This window comes from Pseudophryne corroboree, chromosome 10, assembly GCF_028390025.1.
Source record: "Pseudophryne corroboree isolate aPseCor3 chromosome 10, aPseCor3.hap2, whole genome shotgun sequence".
In the NCBI taxonomy this organism is placed as follows: Eukaryota; Metazoa; Chordata; class Amphibia; order Anura; family Myobatrachidae; genus Pseudophryne; species Pseudophryne corroboree.
In genome coordinates, this window is record NC_086453.1 from 352,972,513 (window position 1) to 352,995,408 (window position 22,896).

Below are 22,896 nucleotides of genomic sequence, written 5' to 3' on the forward strand. Positions count from 1 at the left end.
GTACCCATGCGATGCACCTGCGCATTGCGGTGCATACGCATGTGTAGTTTAGACCGGTGACTACGCGAACACAGGACTGGAAAAAAAACATAGCGAGCGTTCAAGTCTGAATTAGACCCATAGTTTTGCCCATTTGCTAATAAATTTACTGGTGCGATCAGACTGAATTAGGCCCTACGAGTTTGCAGTAACTTTGGTACTTTTTCTCTGTTTGTGCAGTTCACACCCAAAGCTCATTCTAAATGTAATTTATAAATGATAAAAATAAAAAACTGTTCTGGAAAAAACCCAAACCAGGTTTCATATGACGTTACTATCAGCTGAGCAGACCAGGATTTGGAAGTAGATGCACATTTAATCCAAATGTAAAGTCTACAAAGCAGATGTCTTATCGGGATGCATTTAATTTGCTGGATGTCGGGTTCCAAGTGGTCAGGATACCGCAAGTGAACTCTTAGTGTTTTCCCTGCTGCTGTCATTCTGGTGGGTGGGATGACACGGTCAGAATATGGACAGCCGGCATTCCGTCCGCAGGTAAGCATACTGATTCCTATTATCCTGTACATTTACATTAAACAACTATCAATATATGCATATGTGTTTGTAGTTGAAATACATTTATTTATTTATTTAAATATTTGACAACATTTAAATATAATATTTAAAATTCAAATTATTATGATTTTGCTTTAGGACATGATCACACCGTCACCTGCATTCATTTTACAGCTCATTAAAAAATTAATATTAATAGTATCACATGAAACCATCACACAATAACACTGATATCCTGGTTACTGATGAATATACATAACTGAATCCTGGTGAATATAAACAGAATTCCTGGACCAGTCATACATAAGAGGGAAAACGTGAGAGTCAGCCAGTCTGTGATACAGTAATACAAGATGGATTCCAGCGCCCATAAATTCTATCCTGAACGCGGCTTTGATTCTAGAGAATTGTTGGAAACATATTTTTCTAACAAAGAACTGGACTTTGGAGAGGATTCAACGAAATTTCCAATGGAATGTTTACACCGTGCTTTCAGTGAGGGTATGTATACTATACTGACATACCTCCCAACTGTCACTATTTTCAGGGGACAGTCCCATTTTTTTGGGACTATCCCAAAGCCCAACCCATGGGCCACAGTGTCCCGCAGTGGGGGGCAGTTGGGAGGCTTCTGTAATTCTGTGAAGAGCAGCGGTGAAAGAGTCTATTCAAGGGAGACAGAAGGCTCGCGATCGCTGCACTCCCATGAAAACAAAGCCCCCTTTTCTATAGGCCACACCCCCTTTTGGCCGGGAGTCCTGCTGCCACTAATGTGGGGATGCGTGTACTGACACTATGTATACTATACTGACTGTCTTACGCTTGTGTGAGTGATTGCATGTGCACGATTGTGTGTTAGTGAATTCAGACCATGAGGGAGATATACTAAGCCTTGTAGAGAGGTAAAGTGGAGAGAGATAAAGTGTCAGCCAATCAGCTCCTGAATGTCATGTTATAGGATGTGGCGTAAATATTAGAGATGAGCGCCTGAAATTTTTCGGGTTTTGTGTTTTGGTTTTGGGTTCGGTTCCGCGGCCGTGTTTTGGGTTCGACCGCGTTTTGGCAAAACCTCACCGAATTTTTTTTGTCGGATTCGGGTGTGTTTTGGATTCGGGTGTTTTTTTCAAAAAACCCTAAAAAACAGCTTAAATCATAGAATTTGGGGGTCATTTTGATCCCATATTATTATTAACCTCAAAAACCATAATTTCCACTCATTTTCAGTCTATTCTGAATACCTCACACCTCACAATATTATTTTTAGTCCTAAAATTTGCACCGAGGTCGCTGGATGACTAAGCTAAGCGACCCTAGTGGCCGACACAAACACCTGGCCCATCTAGGAGTGGCACTGCAGTGTCACGCAGGATGTCCCTTCCAAAAAACCCTCCCCAAACAGCACATGACGCAAAGAAAAAAAGAGGCGCAATGAGGTAGCTGTGTGAGTAAGATTAGCGACCCTAGTGGCTGACACAAACACCGGGCCCATATAGGAGTGGCACTGCAGTGTCACGCAGGATGGCCCTTCCAAAAAACCCTCCCCAAACAGCACATGACGCAAAGAAAAAAAGAGGCGCAATGAGGTAGCTGTGTGAGTAAGATTAGCGACCCTAGTGGCCGACACAAACACCGGGCCCATTTAGGAGTGGCACTGCAGTGTCACGCAGGATGTCCCTTCCAAAAAACCCTCCCCAAACAGCACATGACGCAAAGAAAAAAAGAGGCGCAATGAGGTAGCTGTGTGAGTAAGATTAGCGACCCTAGTGGCCGACACAAACACCGGGCCCATCTAGGAGTGGCACTGCAGTGTCACGCAGGATGGCCCTTCCAAAAAACACTCCCCAAACAGCACATGACGCAAATAAAAAAAGAGGCGCAATGAGGTAGCTGACTGTGTGAGTAAGATAAGCGACCCTAGTGGCCGACACAAACACCGGGCCCATTTAGGAGTGGCACTGCAGTGTCACGCAGGATGTCCCTTCCAAAAAACCCTCCCCAAACAGCACATGACGCAAAGAAAAAAAGAGGCGCAATGAGGTAGCTGTGTGAGTAAGATTAGCGACCCTAGTGGCCGACACAAACACCGGGCCCATTTAGGAGTGGTACTGCAGTGTCACGCAGGATGTCCCTTCCAAAAAACCCTCCCCAAACAGCACATGACGCAAAGAAAAAAAGAGGCGCAATGAGGTAGCTGTGTGAGTAAGATTAGCGACCCTAGTGGCCGACACAAACACCGGGCCCATCTAGGAGTGGCACTGCAGTGTCACGCAGGATGGCCCTTCCAAAAAACACTCCCCAAACAGCACATGACGCAAATAAAAAAAGAGGCGCAATGAGGTAGCTGACTGTGTGAGTAAGATAAGCGACCCTAGTGGCCGACACAAACACCGGGCCCATTTAGGAGTGGCACTGCAGTGTCACGCAGGATGTCCCTTCCAAAAAACCCTCCCCAAACAGCACATGACGCAAAGAAAAATAAAAGAAAAAAGAGGTGCAAGATGGAATTGTCCTTGGGCCCTCCCACCCACCCTTATGTTGTATAAACAAAACAGGACATGCACACTTTAACCAACCCATCATTTCAGTGACAGGGTCTGCCACACGACTGTGACTGATATGACGGGTTGGTTTGGACCCCCCCCAAAAAAGAAGCAATTAATCTCTCCTTGCACAAACTGGCTCTACAGAGGCAAGATGTCCACCTCATCATCATCCTCCGATATATCACCGTGTACATCCCCCTCCTCACAGATTATCAATTCGTCCCCACTGGAATCCACCATCTCAGCTCCCTGTGTACTTTGTGGAGGCAATTGCTGCTGGTCAATGTCTCCGCGGAGGAATTGATTATAATTCATTTTAATGAACATCATCTTCTCCACATTTTCTGGATGTAACCTCGTATGCCGATTGCTGACAAGGTGAGCGGCGGCACTAAACACTCTTTCGGAGTACACACTTGTGGGAGGGCAACTTAGGTAGAATAAAGCCAGTTTGTGCAAGGGCCTCCAAATTGCCTCTTTTTCCTGCAAGTATAAGTACGGACTGTGTGACGTGCCTACTTGGATGCGGTCACTCATATAATCCTCCACCATTCTTTCAATGTTGAGAGAATCATATGCAGTGACAGTAGACGACATGTCCGTAATCGTTGTCAGGTCCTTCAGTCCGGACCAGATGTCAGCATCAGCAGTCGCTCCAGACTGCCCTGCATCACCGCCAGCGGGTGGGCTCGGAATTCTGAGCCTTTTCCTCGCACCCCCAGTTGCGGGAGAATGTGAAGGAGGAGATGTTGACAGGTCGCGTTCCGCTTGACTTGACAATTTTCTCACCAGCAGGTCTTTCAACCCCAGCAGACTTGTGTCTGCCGGAAAGAGAGATCCAAGGTACGTTTTAAATCTAGGATCGAGCACGGTGGCCAAAATGTAGTGCTCTGATTTCAACAGATTGACCACCCGTGAATCCTTGTTAAGCGAATTAAGGGCTCCATCCACAAGTCCCACATGCCTAGCGGAATCGCTCCGTGTTAGCTCCTCCTTCAATGTCTCCAGCTTCTTCTGCAAAAGCCTGATGAGGGGAATGACCTGACTCAGGCTGGCAGTGTCTGAACTGACTTCACGTGTGGCAAGTTCAAAGGGCATCAGAACCTTGCACAACGTTGAAATCATTCTCCACTGCACTTGAGACAGGTGCAATCCACCTCCTATATCGTGCTCAATTGTATAGGCTTGAATGGCCTTTTGCTGCTCCTCCAACCTCTGAAGCATATAGAGGGTTGAATTCCACCTCGTTACCACTTCTTGCTTCAGATGATGGCAGGGCAGGTTCAGTAGTTTTTGGTGGTGCTCCAGTCTTCTGTACGTGGTGCCTGTACGCCGAAAGTGTCCCGCAATTCTTCTGGCCACCGACAGCATCTCTTGCACGCCCCTGTCGTTTTTTAAAAAATTCTGCACCACCAAATTCAAGGTATGTGCAAAACATGGACGTGCTGGAATTTGCCCATATTTAATGCACACACAATATTGCTGGCGTTGTCCGATGCCACAAATCCACAGGAGAGTCCAATTGGGGTAAGCCATTCTGCGATGATCTTCCTCAGTTGCCGTAAGAGGTTTTCAGCTGTGTGCGTATTCTGGAAAGCGGTGATACAAAGCGTAGCCTGCCTAGGAAAGAGTTGGCGTTTGCGAGATGCTGCTACTGGTGCCGCCGCTGCTGTTCTTGCGGCGGGAGTCCATACATCTACCCAGTGGGCTGTCACAGTCATATAGTCCTGACCCTGCCCTGCTCCACTTGTCCACATGTCCGTGGTTAAGTGGACATTGGGTACAACTGCATTTTTTAGGACACTGGTGAGTCTTTTTCTGACGTCCGTGTACATTCTCGGTATCGCCTGCCTACAGAAGTGGAACCTAAATGGTATTTGGTAACGGGGGCACACTGCCTCAATAAATTGTCTAGTTCCCTGTGAACTAACGGCGGATACCGGACGCACGTCTAACACCAACATAGTTGTCAAGGACTCAGTTATCCGCTTTGCAACAGGATGACTGCTGTGATATTTCATCTTCCTCACAAAGGACTGTTGGACAGTCAATTGCTTACTGGAAGTAGTACAAGTGGGCTTACGACTTCCCCTCTGGGATGACCATCAACTCCCAGCAGCAACAACAGCAGCGCCAGCAGCAGTAGGCGTTACACGCAAGGATGCATCGGAGGAATCCCAGGCAGGAGAGGACTCGTCAGAATTGACAGTGACATGGCCTGCAGGACTATTGGCATTCCTGGGGAAGGAGGAAATTGACACTGAGGGAGTTGGTGGGGTGGTTTGCGTGAGCTTGGTTACAAGAGGAAGGGATTTACTGGTCAGTGGACTGCTTCCGCTGTCGGCCCAAGTTTTTGAACTTGTCACTGACTTATTATGAATGCGCTGCAGGTGACGTATAAGGGAGGATGTTCCGAGGTGGTTAACGTCCTTACCCCTACTTATTACAGCTTGACAAAGGGAACACACGGCTTGACACCTGTTGTCCGCATTTCTGGTGAAATACTTCCACACCGAAGAGCTGATTTTTTTGGTATTTTCACCAGGCATGTCAACGGCCCTATTCCTCCCACGGACAACAGGTGTCTCCCCGGGTGCCTGACTTAAACAAACCACCTCACCATCAGAATCCTCCTGGTCAATTTCCTCCCCAGCGCCAGCAACACCCATATCCTCCTCATCCTGGTGTACTTCAACACTGAAATCTTCAATCTGACTATCAGGAACTGGACTGCGGGTGCTCCTTCCAGCACTTGCAGGGGGCGTGCAAATGGTGGAAGGCGCATGCTCTTCACGTCCAGTGTTGGGAAGGTCAGGCATCGCAACCGACACAATTGGACTCTCCTTGTGGATTTGGGATTTCGAAGAACGCACAGTTCTTTGCGGTGCTACTGCTTTTGCCAGCTTGAGTCTTTTCATTTTTCTAGCGAGAGCCTGAGTGCCTCCATCCTCATGTGAAGCTGAACCACTAGCCGTGAACATAGGCCAGGGCCTCAGCCGTTCCTTGCCACTCCGTGTGGTAAATGGCATATTGGCAAGTTTACGCTTCTCCTCCGACAATTTTATTTTAGGTTTTGGAGTCCTTTTTTTACTGATATTTGGTGTTTTGGATTTGACATGCTCTGTACTATGACATTGGGCATCGGCCTTGGCAGACGACGTTGCTGGCATTTCATCGTCTCGGCCATGACTAGTGGCAGCAGCTTCAGCACGAGGTGGAAGTGGATCTTGATCTTTCCCTAATTTTGGAACCTCAACATTTTTGTTCTCCATATTTTAATAGGCACAACTAAAAGGCACCTCAGGTAAACAATGGAGATGGATGGATACTAGTATACAATTATGGATGGACTGCCCAGTGCCGACACAGAGGTAGCTACAGCCGTGGACTACCGTACTGTACTGTGTCTGCTGCTAATATAGACTGGTTGATAAAGAGATGTAGTAGTAGTAGTATGTATGTATAAAGAAGAAAGAAAAAAAAACCACGGGTAGGTGGTATACAATTATGGACGGACTGCCCAGTGCCGACACAGAGGTAGCTACAGCCGTGGACTACCATACTGTACTGTGTCTGCTGCTAATATAGACTGGTTGATAAAGAGATGTAGCAGTAGTAGTATGTATGTATAAAGAAGAAAGAAAAAAAAACCACGGGTAGGTGGTATACAATTATGGACGGACTGCCCAGTGCCGACACAGAGGTAGCTACAGCCATGGACTACCGTACTGTACTGTGTCTGCTGCTAATATAGACTGGTTGATAAAGAGATGTAGTAGTAGTAGTATGTATGTATAAAGAAGAAAGAAAAAAAAACCACGGGTAGGTGGTATACAATTATGGACGGACTGCCCAGTGCCGACACAGAGGTAGCTACAGCCGTGGACTACCGTACTGTACTGTGTCTGCTGCTAATATAGACTGGTTGATAAAGAGATGTAGTAGTATGTATGTATAAAGAAGAAAGAAAAAAAAACCACGGGTAGGTGGTATACAATTATGGACGGACTGCCCAGTGCCGACACAGAGGTAGCTACAGCCGTGGACTACCGTACTGTACTGTGTCTGCTGCTAATATAGACTGGTTGATAAAGAGATGTAGTAGTAGTAGTATGTGTGTATAAAGAAGAAAGAAAAAAAAACCACGGGTAGGTGGTATACAATTATGGACGGACTGCCCAGTGCCGACACAGAGGTAGCTACAGCCGTGGACTACCGTACTGTACTATGTCTGCTGCTAATATAGACTGGTTGATAAAGAGATGTAGTAGTAGTAGTATGTATGTATAAAGAAGAAAGAAAAAAAAAACACGGGTAGGTGGTATACAATTATGGACGGACTGCCCAGTGCCGACACAGAGGTAGCTACAGCCGTGGACTACCGTACTGTACTGTGTCTGCTGCTAATATAGACTGGTTGATAAAGAGATGTAGTAGTAGTAGTATGTATGTATAAAGAAGAAAGAAAAAAAAACCACGGGTAGGTGGTATACAATTATGGACGGACTGCCCAGTGCCGACACAGAGGTAGCTACAGCCGTGGACTACCGTACTGTACTGTGTCTGCTGCTAATATAGACTGGTTGATAAAGAGATGTAGTAGTAGTAGTATGTATGTATACAGAAGAAAGAAAAAAAACCACGGGTAGGTGGTATACAATTATGGACGGACTGCCCAGTGCCGACACAGAGGTAGCTACAGCCGTGGACTACCGTACTGTACTGTGTCTGCTGCTAATATAGACTGGTTGATAAAGAGATGTAGTAGTAGTAGTATGTATGTATAAAGAAGAAAGAAAAAAAAACCACGGGTAGGTGGTATACAATTATGGACGGACTGCCCAGTGCCGACACAGAGGTAGCTACAGCCGTGGACTACCGTACTGTACTGTGTCTGCTGCTAATATAGACTGGTTGATAAAGAGATGTAGTAGTAGTAGTATGTATGTATAAAGAAGAAAGAAAAAAAAACCACGGGTAGGTGGTATACAATTATGGACGGACTGCCCAGTGCCGACACAGAGGTAGCTACAGCCGTGAACTACCGTACTGTGTCTGCTGCGACTGGATGATAAATAATGATATAAAAAATATATATATATATCACTACTGCAGCCGGACAGGTATATATTATATAATGACGGACCTGCTGGACACTGTCTGTCAGCAGAATTAGTTTTTTATAGAATAAAAAAAAAAACACCACACAAGTGAAGTCACACGACGAGTGTTTAACTTTTTCAGGCAATCACAATATAGTATACTATACTACTAACTATACTGGTGGTCAGTGTGGTCAGGTCACTGGTCAGTCACACTGGCAGTGGCACTCCTGCAGCAAAAGTGTGCACTGTTTAATTTTAATAATAATATGTACTCCTGGCTCCTGCTATAACCTATAACTGGCACTGCAGTGCTCCCCAGTCTCCCCCACAATTATAAGATGTGTGAGCTGAGCACAGTCAGATACGAGTGTTTAACTTTTTCAGGCAATCACAATATAGTATACTATACTACTAACTATACTGGTGGTCAGTGTGGTCAGGTCACTGGTCAGTCACACTGGCAGTGGCACTCCTGCAGCAAAAGTGTGCACTGTTTAATTTTAATAATAATATGTACTCCTGGCTCCTGCTATAACCTATAACTGGCACTGCAGTGCTCCCCAGTCTCCCCCACAATTATAAGATGTGTGAGCTGAGCACAGTCAGATATATACATAGATGATGCAGCATACTGGGCTGAGCAGTGCACACAGATATGGTATGTGACTGAGTCACTGTGTATCGTTTTTTTCAGGCAGAGAACGGATATATTAAATAAAACTGCACTGTCTGGTGGTCACTGTGGTCAGTCACTAGTAAACTCTGCACTCTCTACACAGTTCTACAGTACTCCTAATCTCCAGTAAATCAGGTCAATCTCTCTCTCTCTCTCTCTCTTCTAATCTAAATGGAGAGGACGCCAGCCACGTCCTCTCCCTATCAATCTCAATGCACGTGTGAAAATGGCGGCGACGCGCGGCTCCTTATATAGAATCCGAGTCTCGCGATAGAATCCGAGCCTCGCGAGAATCCGACAGCGTCATGATGACGTTCGGGCGCGCTCGGGTTAACCGAGCAAGGCGGGAAGATCCGAGTCGCTCGGACCCGTGAAAAAAAACATGAAGTTCGTGCGGGTTCGGATTCAGAGAAACCGAACCCGCTCATCTCTAGTAAATATACTAAGCTTTGGAGAATGATAAAGTAGAGAGATAAATTATGAACCAATAATCTCCTTATTGTGATTTTTCAAAGACAGCCTGTAACTCAGCAGTTAGGAGCTGATTGGCCGATACTTTATTTTCTCTCCACTTTATCACTCTCCAAGTCTTAGTACATCTGCCCCACAGTTTGAAAACTGACAGTTAGGGGTATATTTATTAAAGTGCAGGTTTATAGAACTGGAGATCAGATTCTAGCTTTTATCCTCCAGAAAGTGCTAGCTAAATAATAAGAAGAATCTGATTGGTTGCTAAGGGCAACATCTTCAATCCTTTAAACCCACACTTTAGTAAATACTATATACCCCTTAGAATCTGATTGGTTGGTACGTTATCACTATTTACTTTCTCTCTCTCCAAGGCTTAGTACATCTGTCCATGAATTCTCTAATGGGGGCAGGGACTGATCTGCATGTATTCTCTGTACAGAGCTGTAGAAAATGCTCAGACTATATAAATACATTGTAATAATGAGACTTTATAATGGATCTAAGATTATATATTTCTGTTTTTAGATGTATATTGTTGACCTGAAGAATTAATTTTTTAATTTTCTAAATGTAGAGATGAGCAGGATCAGTTCCGAACTTCCCCCGAACTTTGGCTTCCGAATCCGGATCCGAGCCAGACTCGGATCTTCCCTCTTGACTCGGAAACCCGAACGAGGCAAAAACGTCATCATCCCGCTGTCGGATTCTCGCAGGATTTGGATTCCATATAAGGAGCCGCTATTTTCACTCCAGTCTCGGAGAGTTTAGTGAGAGGACGTGTCTCTGTCCTCAGTGTCTGTGTGGGGGCAGGAAAGTGGCGTGGCGAGTCTTCTTACTGCTGTCTAGTGCTGTCTTGTGCTGCTTAGTCCAGTCCAGTGTAGTCAGAGTATAGTGCTGCATCAGTCCAGCCAGTCACAGTGTTGGTGTCCTCTGCTGCTATATGTCCCCAGTGCTGCTGGCTGCTGTATAAGTCCCTTGCATTTTCGCTGTGTTGTCTTGCATCAGACTAGGGGTAGTGTCTTGTGCAGCATCAGTCCAGTGACCAGTCACAGTGGTGGTGTCCTCTGCTGCCATATATCCAGTGTAGCTGTGTAAGTCCCTTTCAGTGGTGCTGTGTTTGGCTGCATTAGACTAGGGGTAGTGTCTTGTGCAGCATCAACCCAGTGACCAGTCACAGTGGTGGTGTCCTCTGCTGCCATTTATCCTGTGTTACTGCTGTATAATTCCCGTGATACTGGCATATAATTCCTGTGATATTGCTGTATAATTCCTGTGATACTGCCATATAATTCCTGTGACATTGCCGTATAATTCTCTGAATACTGGGGTATAATTCCTGTGACATTGCCGTATAATTCTCTGAATACTGGGGTATAATTCCTGTGACATTGCCGTATAATTCTCTGAATACTGGCATATAATTCCTGTGACATTGCCATATAATTCCCGTGATACTGGCGTATAATTCCAGTTATACTGCGGTATAATTCCTTATAAATCCATATAATTCCGTATAAATCCAGTCCAGTGGTGCTGCCATATAAGTTCAGTGGTGCTGTTCTGTGCTGTATATTATTTACTCCAAATAAAGGGGTTATTATTATTAAATCCAAATAATTTTTACAGGGTTTGCCCTGTGAGGTGTAGGGGTACGCTCTCTTGTGCCGCATATTGTGTTATATAAATCCTGAAAAATAATGGAGAACAAACATTTTGAGGAGTTAATATGGAAAGATCAAGATCCACTTCCTCCTAGTGCTGAAGCTGCTGCCACTAGTCATAACATAGATGACGAAATGCCATCAATGTCATCTGCCAAGGCCGATGCCCAATGGGATAGCAGAGGGCGTGTAAGATCCAAAAAGCCAAAGTTCAGTAAAAGACCCAAAAAAAGAAATTTAAATGGTCTGAGGAGAAACATAAACTTGCCAATATGCCATTTACGACACAGAGTGACAAGGAATGGCTGAGGCCCTGGCCTATGTTCATGGCTAGTGGTTCAGCTTCACATGACGATGGAAGCCCTCATACTCCCGCTAGAAAAATTAAAAAAGATTTAAGCTGTAAAGAGCACAGAAAAGAACGGTGTGCTCTGAGATGGTATCACAAATCCCCAAGGAGAGTCCAAGTGTGTCGGCGGTTGCAATGCCTGACCTTCCCAACACTGGACGAAAAGAGGTGGCTCCTTCCACCATTTTCTCACCCCCTGCAAGTGCTGGAAGGAGCACCCACAGTCCAGTTCCTGATATTCAAATTGAAGATGTCACTGTTGAAGTACACCAGGATGAGGATATGGGTGTTGCTGGCGCTTAGGAGGAAGTTGACTATGTGGATTCTGATGGTGATGTGGTTTGTTCAAGTCAGGCACCGGGGGAGACACCTGTTTTCCTTGGAACGAAGAAGCCCATTGTGATGCCTGGGCAAGCTACCAAAAAAGCCACCTCTTCAGTGTGGAATTATTTCTACTCATATCCGGACCACAGGTGTCAAGCCATCTGTTGCCTCTTTCAATCTGTAATAAGTAGGGGTAAGTATGTTAACCATCTAGGAACATCATCCCTTATACGTCACCTGCTGCGCATTCATCAGAAGTCAGTGTCAAGTTCAGATACTTTGGGTAAGAGCGTAAGTCCACTGACACCTAAATCCCTTTTTTCCTCCTGTACCCAAGCTCCTGCAAGCTACACCACCAACTCCCTCAATGTCAACTTCCTCCTCAGTCAGGAACGTCCGTAGTCCTGCAGGCCATGTCACTGTCAAGACTGAGGAGTCTTCTCCTAACCGGGATTCCTCCGTAGGATCCTTGAGTGTTACGCCTGCTGTTGCTGCCGCTGGGAGTCGATCGTCATCCCAGAGGGGAAGTCAGAAGACCACTTGTACTATTTCCAGTAAACAATTGACTGTCCAACAGTCCTTTGTGAGGAAGATGAAATATGACAGCAGTCATCCTTTTGCAAAGCAGATAACTAAGGCCTTGACAGCTATGTTGGTGTTAGAGGTGCATCCGGTATCCACCATTAGTTCAGAGTAACTTAAAGATTTGTTTGAGGTACTATGTCCCCTGTCTCAAATCCCATCTAGGTTCCACTTCTCTAGGCAGGCGATACCGAGAATGTACAAAGACGTCAGAAAAAGAGTCACTTGTGTCCTAAAAAATGCGGTTGTATCCAGTGTCCACTTAACCACGGACATGTGGACAAGTGGAACAGGGCAGACTAAGGACTATATGACTGTAAAAGCCCACTGGGTAGATGTATGGCCTCCCGCAGTGGCACCAGTAGGCAGCATCTTGCAAACACCAACTCATTCCTAGACAGGCTACGCTATGTATCACCGCTTTCCATAAGACTCACACAGCTGACAACCTCTTACGGAACCTTAGGAACATCATCGCAGAATGGCTTACCCCAATTGGACTCTCCTGATACCCCAATTGGACTTGTGATATCGGACAATTGGGGTAATTCTGAGTTGATCGCAGCAGGAACTTTGTTAGCAGTTGGGCAAAACCATTTGCACTGCAGGGGAGACAGATATAACATGTGCAGAGAGTTAGATTTGGGTGTGGTGTGTACAATCTGCAATCTAAATTGCAGTGTAAAATAAAGCAGCCAGTATTTACCCTGCACAGAAACAAAAAAATCCACCCAAATCTAACTCTCTCTGCACATGTTATATCTGCCTCCCCTGCAGTGCACATGGTTTTGCCCAACTGCTAAAGTTCCTGCTGCGATCAACTCAGAATTACCCCCAATGCCACCAATATTGTGCGTGCATTACAACTGGGCAAATTCCAGCACGTCCCATGTTTTGCACATACAATTAATTTGGTGGTGCAGAATTTTTTTAAAAATGAGAGGGGTAGGCATGAGATGTTGTCGGTGGCCCGAAAAATTGCGGGCCACTTACGGCATTCTGCCACTGCGTGCCGAAGACTGGAGCGCCAGCAAACACTCCTGAACCTGTCCTGCCATCAAATGAAGCAAGAGGTGGTAACGAGGTGGAACTCAACACTCTATATGCTTCAGATGCTGGAGGAGCAGCAAAAGGCCATTCAAGCCTATACATCCACCTATGATATAGGCAAAGGATGGGTAATGCACCTGACTCAAGCGCAGTGGAGAATGATTTCCATCTTGTGCAAGGTTCTCCAACCCTTCGAACTTGCCACACGTGAAGTCAGTTCAGACACTGCCAGCTTGAGTCAGGTCATTCCCCTCAGGCTTTTGCAGAAGAAGCTGGATAAATTAAAGGAGGAGCTAAGACTAAGCAATTCCACAAAGTATGTGGGAATTGTGGATGGAGCCCTTCATTCGCTTTTCCAGGATTCAAGGGTGGTCAATCTGTTGAAATCAGAGAACTACATTTTGGCCACCGTGCTAGATCCTAGGTTTAAAGCCTACATTGTATCTCTCTTTCCAGCAGACACAAGTGTGCAGAGGTGCAAAGACCTGCTGGTTAGTGAATTGCCAACTCAAACGGAACGTGACCCGTCAACAGCTCCTCCTTCGATTTCTCCCGCCACTGGGGCTGCAAGGAAAAGGATAACATTTACTAGCCCACCTGCTGGCGGTGTTGCAGGGCAGTCAGGAACGAAAGCTGACATCTGGTCCGGACTGAAGGACCTGCCAATGATTACTGACATGTCTACTGTCACTGCATATGATTCTGTCACCATTGAAAGAATGGTGGAGGATTTATATGAGTGCCAAGTAGGCATGTCAGACAGTCCGTATGTATACTGGCAGGAAAAAGAGGCAATTTGAGGCCCTTGCACAAACTGGATTTATTTTACCTAAGTTGCCCCCCCTCTAGTGTGTACTCCGAAAGAGTGTTTAGTGCAGCTGGTAACCTTGTCAGTGATCGGTGTAGGAGGTTACTTCCACAAAATGTGGAGATGATGATGTTCATCAAAATTACTTATAAAGTCTTCCGGGAAGACCTTTACCAGCAATTGCCTCCAGGAAGTACACAGGAACCTGTGATGGTGGATTCCAGTGGGGATCAATTAATACTCAGTGAGGAGGATGTACATGGTGAAAGGGGTGAGGAATCAGAGGATGATGATGAGGTGGACAACTTGCCTCTGTAGAGCCAGTTTGTGCAAGGAGAGATTGAGTGCTTCTTTTTGGTGGGGGCCCAAACAAACCAGTTCTTTCAGCCACAGTCGTGTGGCAGACCCTTTCGCTGAAATGATTGGTTTGTTAAAGTGTGCATGTCCTATTTATACAACATAAGGGTGGGTGGGAGGGTCCAAAGACAATTCCATCTTGCACCTCTTTTTCTTCTTTGCATCATATGCTGTTTGGGGACTAGTTTCTTTTTGTACCATACTGTCTTAACTGCAGTGCCACTCCTAGATGGGCCAGGTGTTTGTGCCGCACACTTGTGTCGCTTAGCTTAGTCATACAGCTACCTCATTGCACCTTTTTTTTTTCTTTGCATCATGTACTGTTTGGGGCCTATTTTTTAAATCTGTCATCCTGTCTGCCACTACAGTGCCACTCTTAGATAAGCCAGGTGTTTGTGCCGCACACCTGTGGTGCTTAGCTTGGCCATCCAGCGACCTAATTGCACCTCTTTTTCTTCTTTGCATCATATGCTGTTTGGGGACTAGTTTTTGAATAGTGCCATCTTGTCTGCAACTGCAGTGCCACTCCTAGATGGGCCAAGTGTTTGTGCTGCACACGTGTGTCACTTAGCTTAGTCATACAGCCACCGTGGTACAACTTTTAGGCCTAAAAACAATATTGTGAGGTGTGAGGTGTTCAGAATAGACTGGAAATTAGTGGAAATGATTGTTATTGCGGTTAATAGTACTGTAGGAGCAAAATTACCGCCAAATTCTGTGATTTTAGCTGTTTTTATGTTGTTGTTTTTCAAAAATCATCCAGATCCAAAACCAAAACCCGAAAGGGTGGTTTTAGCAAAACCAAGCCAAAACCAAAACACGAAAATGGAATTAGAACCAAAACACGAAAAGTGCCAGCCGCACATCTCTAGCTAAATGCAGTACATACGAGTCTGTGTTTGCTAACTGAATATGACTGTGGACATTACATACTGATTTCATACTAGTGTTAGGAATATGAATTACATCAATACATCTGTCCACTGCAGTGGCGGACCTACATTTTTGGGGCCCTGAAGCTTGAACTGTTATGGGGCCTCTTTGCAACCAGCAACAATAGGACAACATCCAAAAAGGTCCAAAGGGCATTTCTGCCCTTGCCAGGAACCTTCGAGGCCCAAATGGTTTAGAACAGGGTAGTGGGGTGGAGTCCTTGAAAATGGCCCATACAGTGAGCCCCTTCCCACCAGCCTGTGTCTACAGGAACAAACCAGGTATTTGGCATAGCGAGAGTGTCTGTGGGGTCAGATGTGGTGAGAGAGTCTGCGGGGCAGATGTGGTGTATACCAGGGCAAGAGTCTACCGGGCTGGTCTGTTTACAGCACACCCCGCAGAACCCTTTAATGTCTACCTCTCATGGCGCTCCCAATGTTTAATAATCATGCAACAGTACCCCCTTCAGTAATCACCTGACAGAACTCCCACTTCATCAATCACCTCACAGCACTCTCATTCCCCCTTCTCTGCAATAAACACCTCTCGGCACACACCGATCAGCGCCAGCAAAATGACCTTATTAGATGCCTCCTTGTCCAGAAAGAGGAGAACATGACACAGCAGGTGCTGCTAATCGTTTGATATTTTAATTCTAATAATTCCTGACACACTGTTATACCAGATTGTAAAGTGACCATAATAAGCAGCAGTTTATATTAAGCCACTGTGCAGGTTTAGAATAAAACTTAAAACAAATAAACAAATAAACTGCACTAATGATGACTTGTCTTAGTGCCTCCGTGTCCCGGGCCCCTTCTCACCTTTCATATTCTCAGTCTCCTTCCTAGAATGGGCCCTATCAGGCTCTACTATTCCTGGGAATACCAGAAAGAGAAGTTCTGCATGCTGTCGGGAATAGTAGTTTAAAACAGATACATGTTTCACACTATGTACAGTGCGCAAATCACAGAGCTAGACTACAACACTCTATAGATGTTGGAAATTATACAGCATAATCTTCATTTGCAAGAACTCATCCTATGTAACCACACTCCTTCCACCCAGGTTCTACCTCTTCAGCTGCCAGGGTTGATGTGTGCATCATGTGTCTGACTCTGCAATTGCACATTTGTGTCTGGTAAATTCCTCCGTATGTACAGTGCTCACCCTGCAATAGCCCCATACCCTTGACACTCCAGCTGTTGAACTACACATCCCAGCATGCCCTGCATCAGTTTTAGCAAGGCCAAATAGCAAAACTGTAGCAGGGCATGCTGGGATGTGTAGTTCAACAACAGCTGGAGTGTCAAGGTTTGCCATTACTGCCATTGTCTCTGCTTACAATAGCAGCAGAGCTGTAACAAGAGCTGCACGGCAGGTGCTGGTGGCTGCTTCCATGATGGTACCTTTCACGGCTTGAGCAGTGCCTAGAGACAAGGGGTGCATCAAGCATTGCATGTTTCCACTCTCCGCACACATAACAGAATTTACTAATGCCATATGCTTGCTAAAAATAAAAAAGAACAGCTCTCCTGGTAATAGCTGTCTTTTGTAATAAAAGGATTTCAGGCGTTATTACACAAGAGTCCTATCTGCACACTTGTCAGCTGACACACGCACTGCTGGCTGTGTGGGATCCCTCTTAGAGGTTAATGCGAATAGAAGCCAATAGGCTTGTATTGGGTAATATCGTATAAAGATGGCGCTAAACACTGGGTCCAAGCTGTGGAATATAGTGCATTCCAGAGCTTGGCGCATATGCGGTAAGTGGCCATACCTCCAAAAATAGTATTTTCAGAAGTTTGACCACAAAATCTTCTTTGATGCATCCTGCCCATAGGGTGTGTCCAGTATTAGTATACCAGCTCCCTCAGTGCTATTTTGTAACATTATGCCATACTTACCTGCTCTCTTGGATGTTGCGTGAGACTCAGGTTTTTTCAGGTAGTCCTCGTCACTCCTGGAAGAGTGAGTACAGGTCCTGTATCCCACATGTTCCTCTCTTAGGCCGCCCCTGCTCCTATGGCTCTGATAAGTAGGGGGTCAGTATAATAGAAATGTCTAAGGAGTCTGTGTACAGTAGGACACTGCAGAATCCATGCCTGCATCATTTGCTGGTCTTGCTTGTGCGACTTTTTACAAACTGCGCCACAAACCCTGGTATACAGCAATGTGTTTAAATGTACAAAGACTGAGATATTCAATAGTGATTTAATTTATCAAAAGAATTGTGAACATCATTGATACCTTCAGTAAGTGTACATGTCTTCTAAGAGTTTACATTATGGCACATTATGCACACCAGATGTCTATAAATGTCTTTGTGTTTTGTTAGGGTAGGTGGTCTCAGAATCTGATAATACTGCTCAAATAAGTATTTACATTCCTCATACATTACACTGAAGAAGCAACAGGTCTGTGTTGAGGCATTTGCTTATCTTTAACATTACATTAAAGTAGAGATGTGCGGCTGGCACTTTTCGTGTTTTGTATTTTGGTTTTGTTTCTAATTCAACTTTCGTGTTTTGGTTTTGGCTTGGTTTTGCCAAAACCCCCCTTTCGTGTTTTGGTTTTGGATCTTTTTTTAAAAAAAACATAAAAACAGCTAAAATCACAGAATTTGGGGGTAATTTTGCTCCTACAATATTATTAACGTCAATAACAATCATTTCCACTCATTTTCAGTCTATTCTGAACACCTCACAATATTGTTTTTTGGCCAAAAGGTTGCACCGAGGTAACTGGATGACTAAGCTAAGCGACACAAGTGGACAACACAAACACCTGGCCCATCTAGGAGTGGCACTGCAGTGGAAGACAGGAGGACAGATATAAAAAAAAGGCCCCAAACAGCACATCATGCAAAGAAGAAAAATAATTGTAATGAGGTATTTGTATGACTAAGCCAAGAGACATAACCACCTGGCCCATCTAGTAGTGTCACGCAGTGGCTGAATGTCGAGAGTGGGCCGCAATTGTTTGGTCCACTGATTGGAGCATGCTGGAGATGCTCCAGTCACTTTTAAAAAAAATCTGCAATTGGTGGACTTATACGGCAGTACCCCAGGACTAATACATCAGTACCCCTGGACTCATACGGCAGTGTCACACAGGATGGCACTTTTGCGAAGAGGTGCAATGAGGTAGCTGTATGACTAAGCCAAGCGACACAAACAATTCCAACTGGAATTATATGTCCAAATCACTGGAATTAATTGGCAAAATCACTGGAATTATACGTCCAAATCACTGGAATTAATTGGCAAGATCACTATAATTATACGTCTAAATCACTGGAATTAATTGGCCAGATTACTGTAATTAATAATTATACGTCCAAATCACTGGAATTAAATGGCAAAATCTTGCTATCACCTGCCTAGTGAAGTGGAATCTAGATGGGATTTGGTACCAGGGACACACTACCTCCATCAATTGTCTAAATCCCACTGCAGTAATGGCGGATACCGGACGCACGTCTAACACCACCATAAGTGTCAAGGCCTCAGTTATGAGGGCTTCCATCGTCATGTGAAGCTGAACCACTAGTCACGAACATAGGCCAGGGCCTCAGCCGTTCCTTGCCACTCCGTGTCGTAAATGGCATATTGGCAAGTTTACGTTTCTCCTCAGGCCATTTAAATTTCTTTTTTTGGGTCTTTTTACTGAACTTTGGCTTTTTGGATTTTACATGCTCTCTATTATTACAATGGGCATCGGCCTTGGTAGACGACGTTGATGGCATTTCATCGTCTATGTCATGGCTAGTGGCAGCAGCTTCAGCACTAGGAGGAAGTGGTTCTTGATCTTTCCCTATTTTATCCTCAAAATGTTTTTTCTCCATTATTTTTCTGGAGTTATATAACACAATATGCAGCACAAGAGAGCGTACCCCTACACCTTACAGGGCAAACACTAACAATTATTTGGATTAAATATTAATAACTCCTTTATTTGGAGTAAATAATACACAGCACAGGACAGCACCAATTAACTCATATGGCAGTACCACTGGACTGGATTTATAGGGAATTATATGGATTTATATGGAATTATACGGCAGGATAACTGGAACTATACGGCAGTATCACGGGAATTATATGTCAGTATCACAGGAGTAATACGCCAGTATTCTGAGAATCATACGGCAATATCACAGGAATTATACGCCAATGTCACAGAAATTATACGGCAGTAGCACAGGATTTATACGCCACTATCACAGGAATTATATTGCAGTATCACAGGAATTATACACCAGTATCATGGGAATTATATGGCAATATCACAGGAATTATACGGCAGTATCACAGGAATTATACGCCAGTATCATGGGAATTATACGGCAGTATCATGGGAATTATATGGCAGTATCACAGGAATTATATGCCAGTGTAATGGAATTATATGGCAGTATCACAGGAATTATACGCCAGTATTCCAAGAATAATATGGCAATATTACAGGAATTATACGCCAGTATCGCGGGAATTATACGCCAGTATCACGGGAATTATACATCTTTAACACTGGATATATGGCAGCAGAGGACACCACCACTGTGGCTGGACTGATGCTGCACAAGACACTTTCCCTGGTCTAATGCAGCACAACACAGCACCACTGAAAGGGACTTACACAGCTACACTGGATATATGGCAGCAGAGAACACCACCACTGTGACTGGTCACTGGACTGATGCTGCACAAGACACTACCCCTAGTCTGATGCAAGACAACACAGCAAAAATGCAAGGGACTTATACAGCAGCCAGCAGCACTGGGGACATATAGCAGCAGAGGACACCAACACTGTGACTGGCTGGACTGATGCAGCATAAGACACAGACTACACTGGACTGGACTGAGCAGCACAACACAGCACTAGACTCACCACCCCACTTTCCCGCCCACACATACAGACACTGAGGACGAGACACGTCCTCTCACTACACTCTCCGAGACTGGATTGAAAATGGCCGCGATGCGCGGCTCCTTATATGGAATCCAAATCCCGCGAGAATCCGACAACGGGATGATGAAGTTTTGCCTCGTTCGGTTTCCGAGTCAGGCGGGAAAACCCGAGCTGGACTCGGAACCGGGCTCAGAGCGTGAAGTTCAGTACGGTTCGGTTCTCTAAGAACTGAACCCGCTCATCTCTACATTAAAGTGTAATGTATAGAAAGTTTGGTATGAAATCCCAGAAGTCACAACAAAAACATTCAGGATGCGGACAGCGGCATCCCAATGGTTAAATTCACAATGGATCCCAGTAAGTTTTTTAAACCTTCCCCAATCTTTAACACACCCCTCCCAAAACCTAACTCTAGCAATCCCTTCCTGCAATCTCACCCTAACCTCCCCCACCCCTGCAGACTAACCCTTACCCTCCCCCTACTTCCTAACACTAACCCCAGTACTAACCATCTGGATCCATCAGGATTATCGACACCACAATGTACTGCTGAGTGACAGTGGAGTAAAACACGCTCTAAGGCAGACTCCCTCCATTACAAATGTATACTCTCATCCTACTGTGCTGCCCTTTCCATCTCTAAACAATCATACTTCTATAACCTCATCTCCTCCCAGCCATCAAACCCCAGGCGCCTCTTTGCCACTGTCAACTTGCTTCTCTGCCAACCCATGCCTCAAGTGTCTTTTTTAATTATCCCACCCCTGCACTTCCTCTACCAGTAGGTGTCCTCCAAGGTTCTGTTCTTGGTCATCTCCTTTTCTCTCTCTACACATCCTATTTAAGTGAGCTCATTATCTCTTTTGACTTACAATATCATCTCTACACAGATAATACTCAAATCTACCTTTCCTCCTCTGACCTCTCCCCCGATCTCCTTTTTTTTATCTCCAATTGTCTCTCTGCTATCGCTTCCTGGATGCCCGAGCACTTTCTTAAACTTAAATTGTCTAAGTCTGAGCTAAATATCTTCCCTTCCTCCCACATAACCTCACCTTCCACAAGTTCATTATCTATTGAACTCACTGCTGTCTCTAGTCCCCAAGTGTGCTGTCTTGGAGTTTCTTTGACTCCTCCCTCTCCTTCAAACTATACATTCAGTACCTCTCACAAACCTGCTGTTTCCATTTCAAAAACATTTCCAGGATCAGACCCTTTCTCACCCAGGATGCTACTAAGACACTCATCCACTCACTGGTTTCTCCAGATTAGTTGTCTGTGATCTTCTCCATTCTGGCCTCCCTGACATACGTCTTTCTCCATTCCAATCTGTCCTCAATGTAGCTGCCCTTCTCAAACATACAGTACAACATCCACCTCCCCTCACAAGCTCTTCACTTGCTCTCCTTCCCCTCCAGAATCCAATTCAAGCTTCTCACACTCACCTTAAAAGCCCTAACCCACTATTCTCCCTTTTACATCTTTGACCTCATTTCTCTCTACATTCCCAATGATCCTCTTTGCTCTGCTAATGCAGGCTGTCTCTCCTACCTACCGCTTACCTCCTCCCACTCCTACCTACAAGATTTTGCATTTGCTCTCCCTATCTCTGGAATTCTCTATCTCTCTCCATCCAACTCTCCACCTCTCTACAAAATTTCAAACTGGCTCTCAAGACGTACTTCTTCACCAAACCCAGCCAACTGTCCTCCTAATCCTCTTGTCCATGCTCACGGTGTACCTCTTTTGTGCACACTGGTCTGTTAGCCCTACACCTTCTAGATTGTAAGCTTACAAGAGCAGGGCCTTTTTCCCTCATGTGCCTTTCTTTCTCTTACTTACACTATCTTATACTCAATACTCCCTTTGATGGCACCTAACCCCTGGTTGTTTTGTATATACCTAATTCTTGTCCTGTATTGTCTCAAACTGTAAGTGATTTACTTGTTTTCCTCATTTGTTTAAATACTCTGCAATAGGTGCTGTGGATCCCTTGTGGCACCATATAAATAAAAGATAATAATCATAATAATAATAATTATTATTACTACCGCCGGGATTCTGACTGCAGGTATTCTGACTGGCAGGATCCTCACAACATCCCACATAGAATAGATGCTATAATATATAGATGCTGTAATATATTACACCCTGTAATCACTGTAATCTTTCCCTGCAGGTCACATTAAGGGAGACCTTTTGATTGACATCAGTCCTGGATCCTTAATTTATCAACTCTATACAGCCAGTGAATATTTCAAACAGATCCTTGTGCTGAAGTGCTCAGAGCAATGTATTATGGAGCTGAACAAATGGATTAACACACGTACCGGATCATTTGATTGGTCTCATGTAATGGCATATATTAAATGTCTAGAAGGAAACAGGTACAGTAATTTATATTCCAAAACATCTATCATGAGTTATCCCAGTGTCAGTACACAGGGTTAGACAGGCCCAGAGGGGTATAAGGGAAACCCTTGGTGGGCCCCACTTCCCGGAGGTCCACCTCCTCCTCCTATACTGATCAGGTTCCATGCTGTGTACTTGATTTACACATAATAC

General features: G+C 44.8%; 1 protein-coding gene across 1 annotated transcript in view; it reads left to right on the top strand.

Moving 5' to 3' along the window:
- Window positions 1–908: 908 nt before the first annotated feature.
- The window catches only part of LOC134965631 (nicotinamide N-methyltransferase-like), a 55,505-nt gene continuing 33,517 nt past the window's right edge, over window positions 909–22,896 (top strand). Inside the window, exons 1-2 of the mRNA XM_063941970.1 lie at window positions 909–1,056; window positions 22,511–22,718. Of these exons, the coding sequence (XP_063798040.1) occupies window positions 909–1,056; window positions 22,511–22,718 (356 nt within the window). The remainder of the gene's footprint in view (window positions 1,057–22,510; window positions 22,719–22,896) is intronic.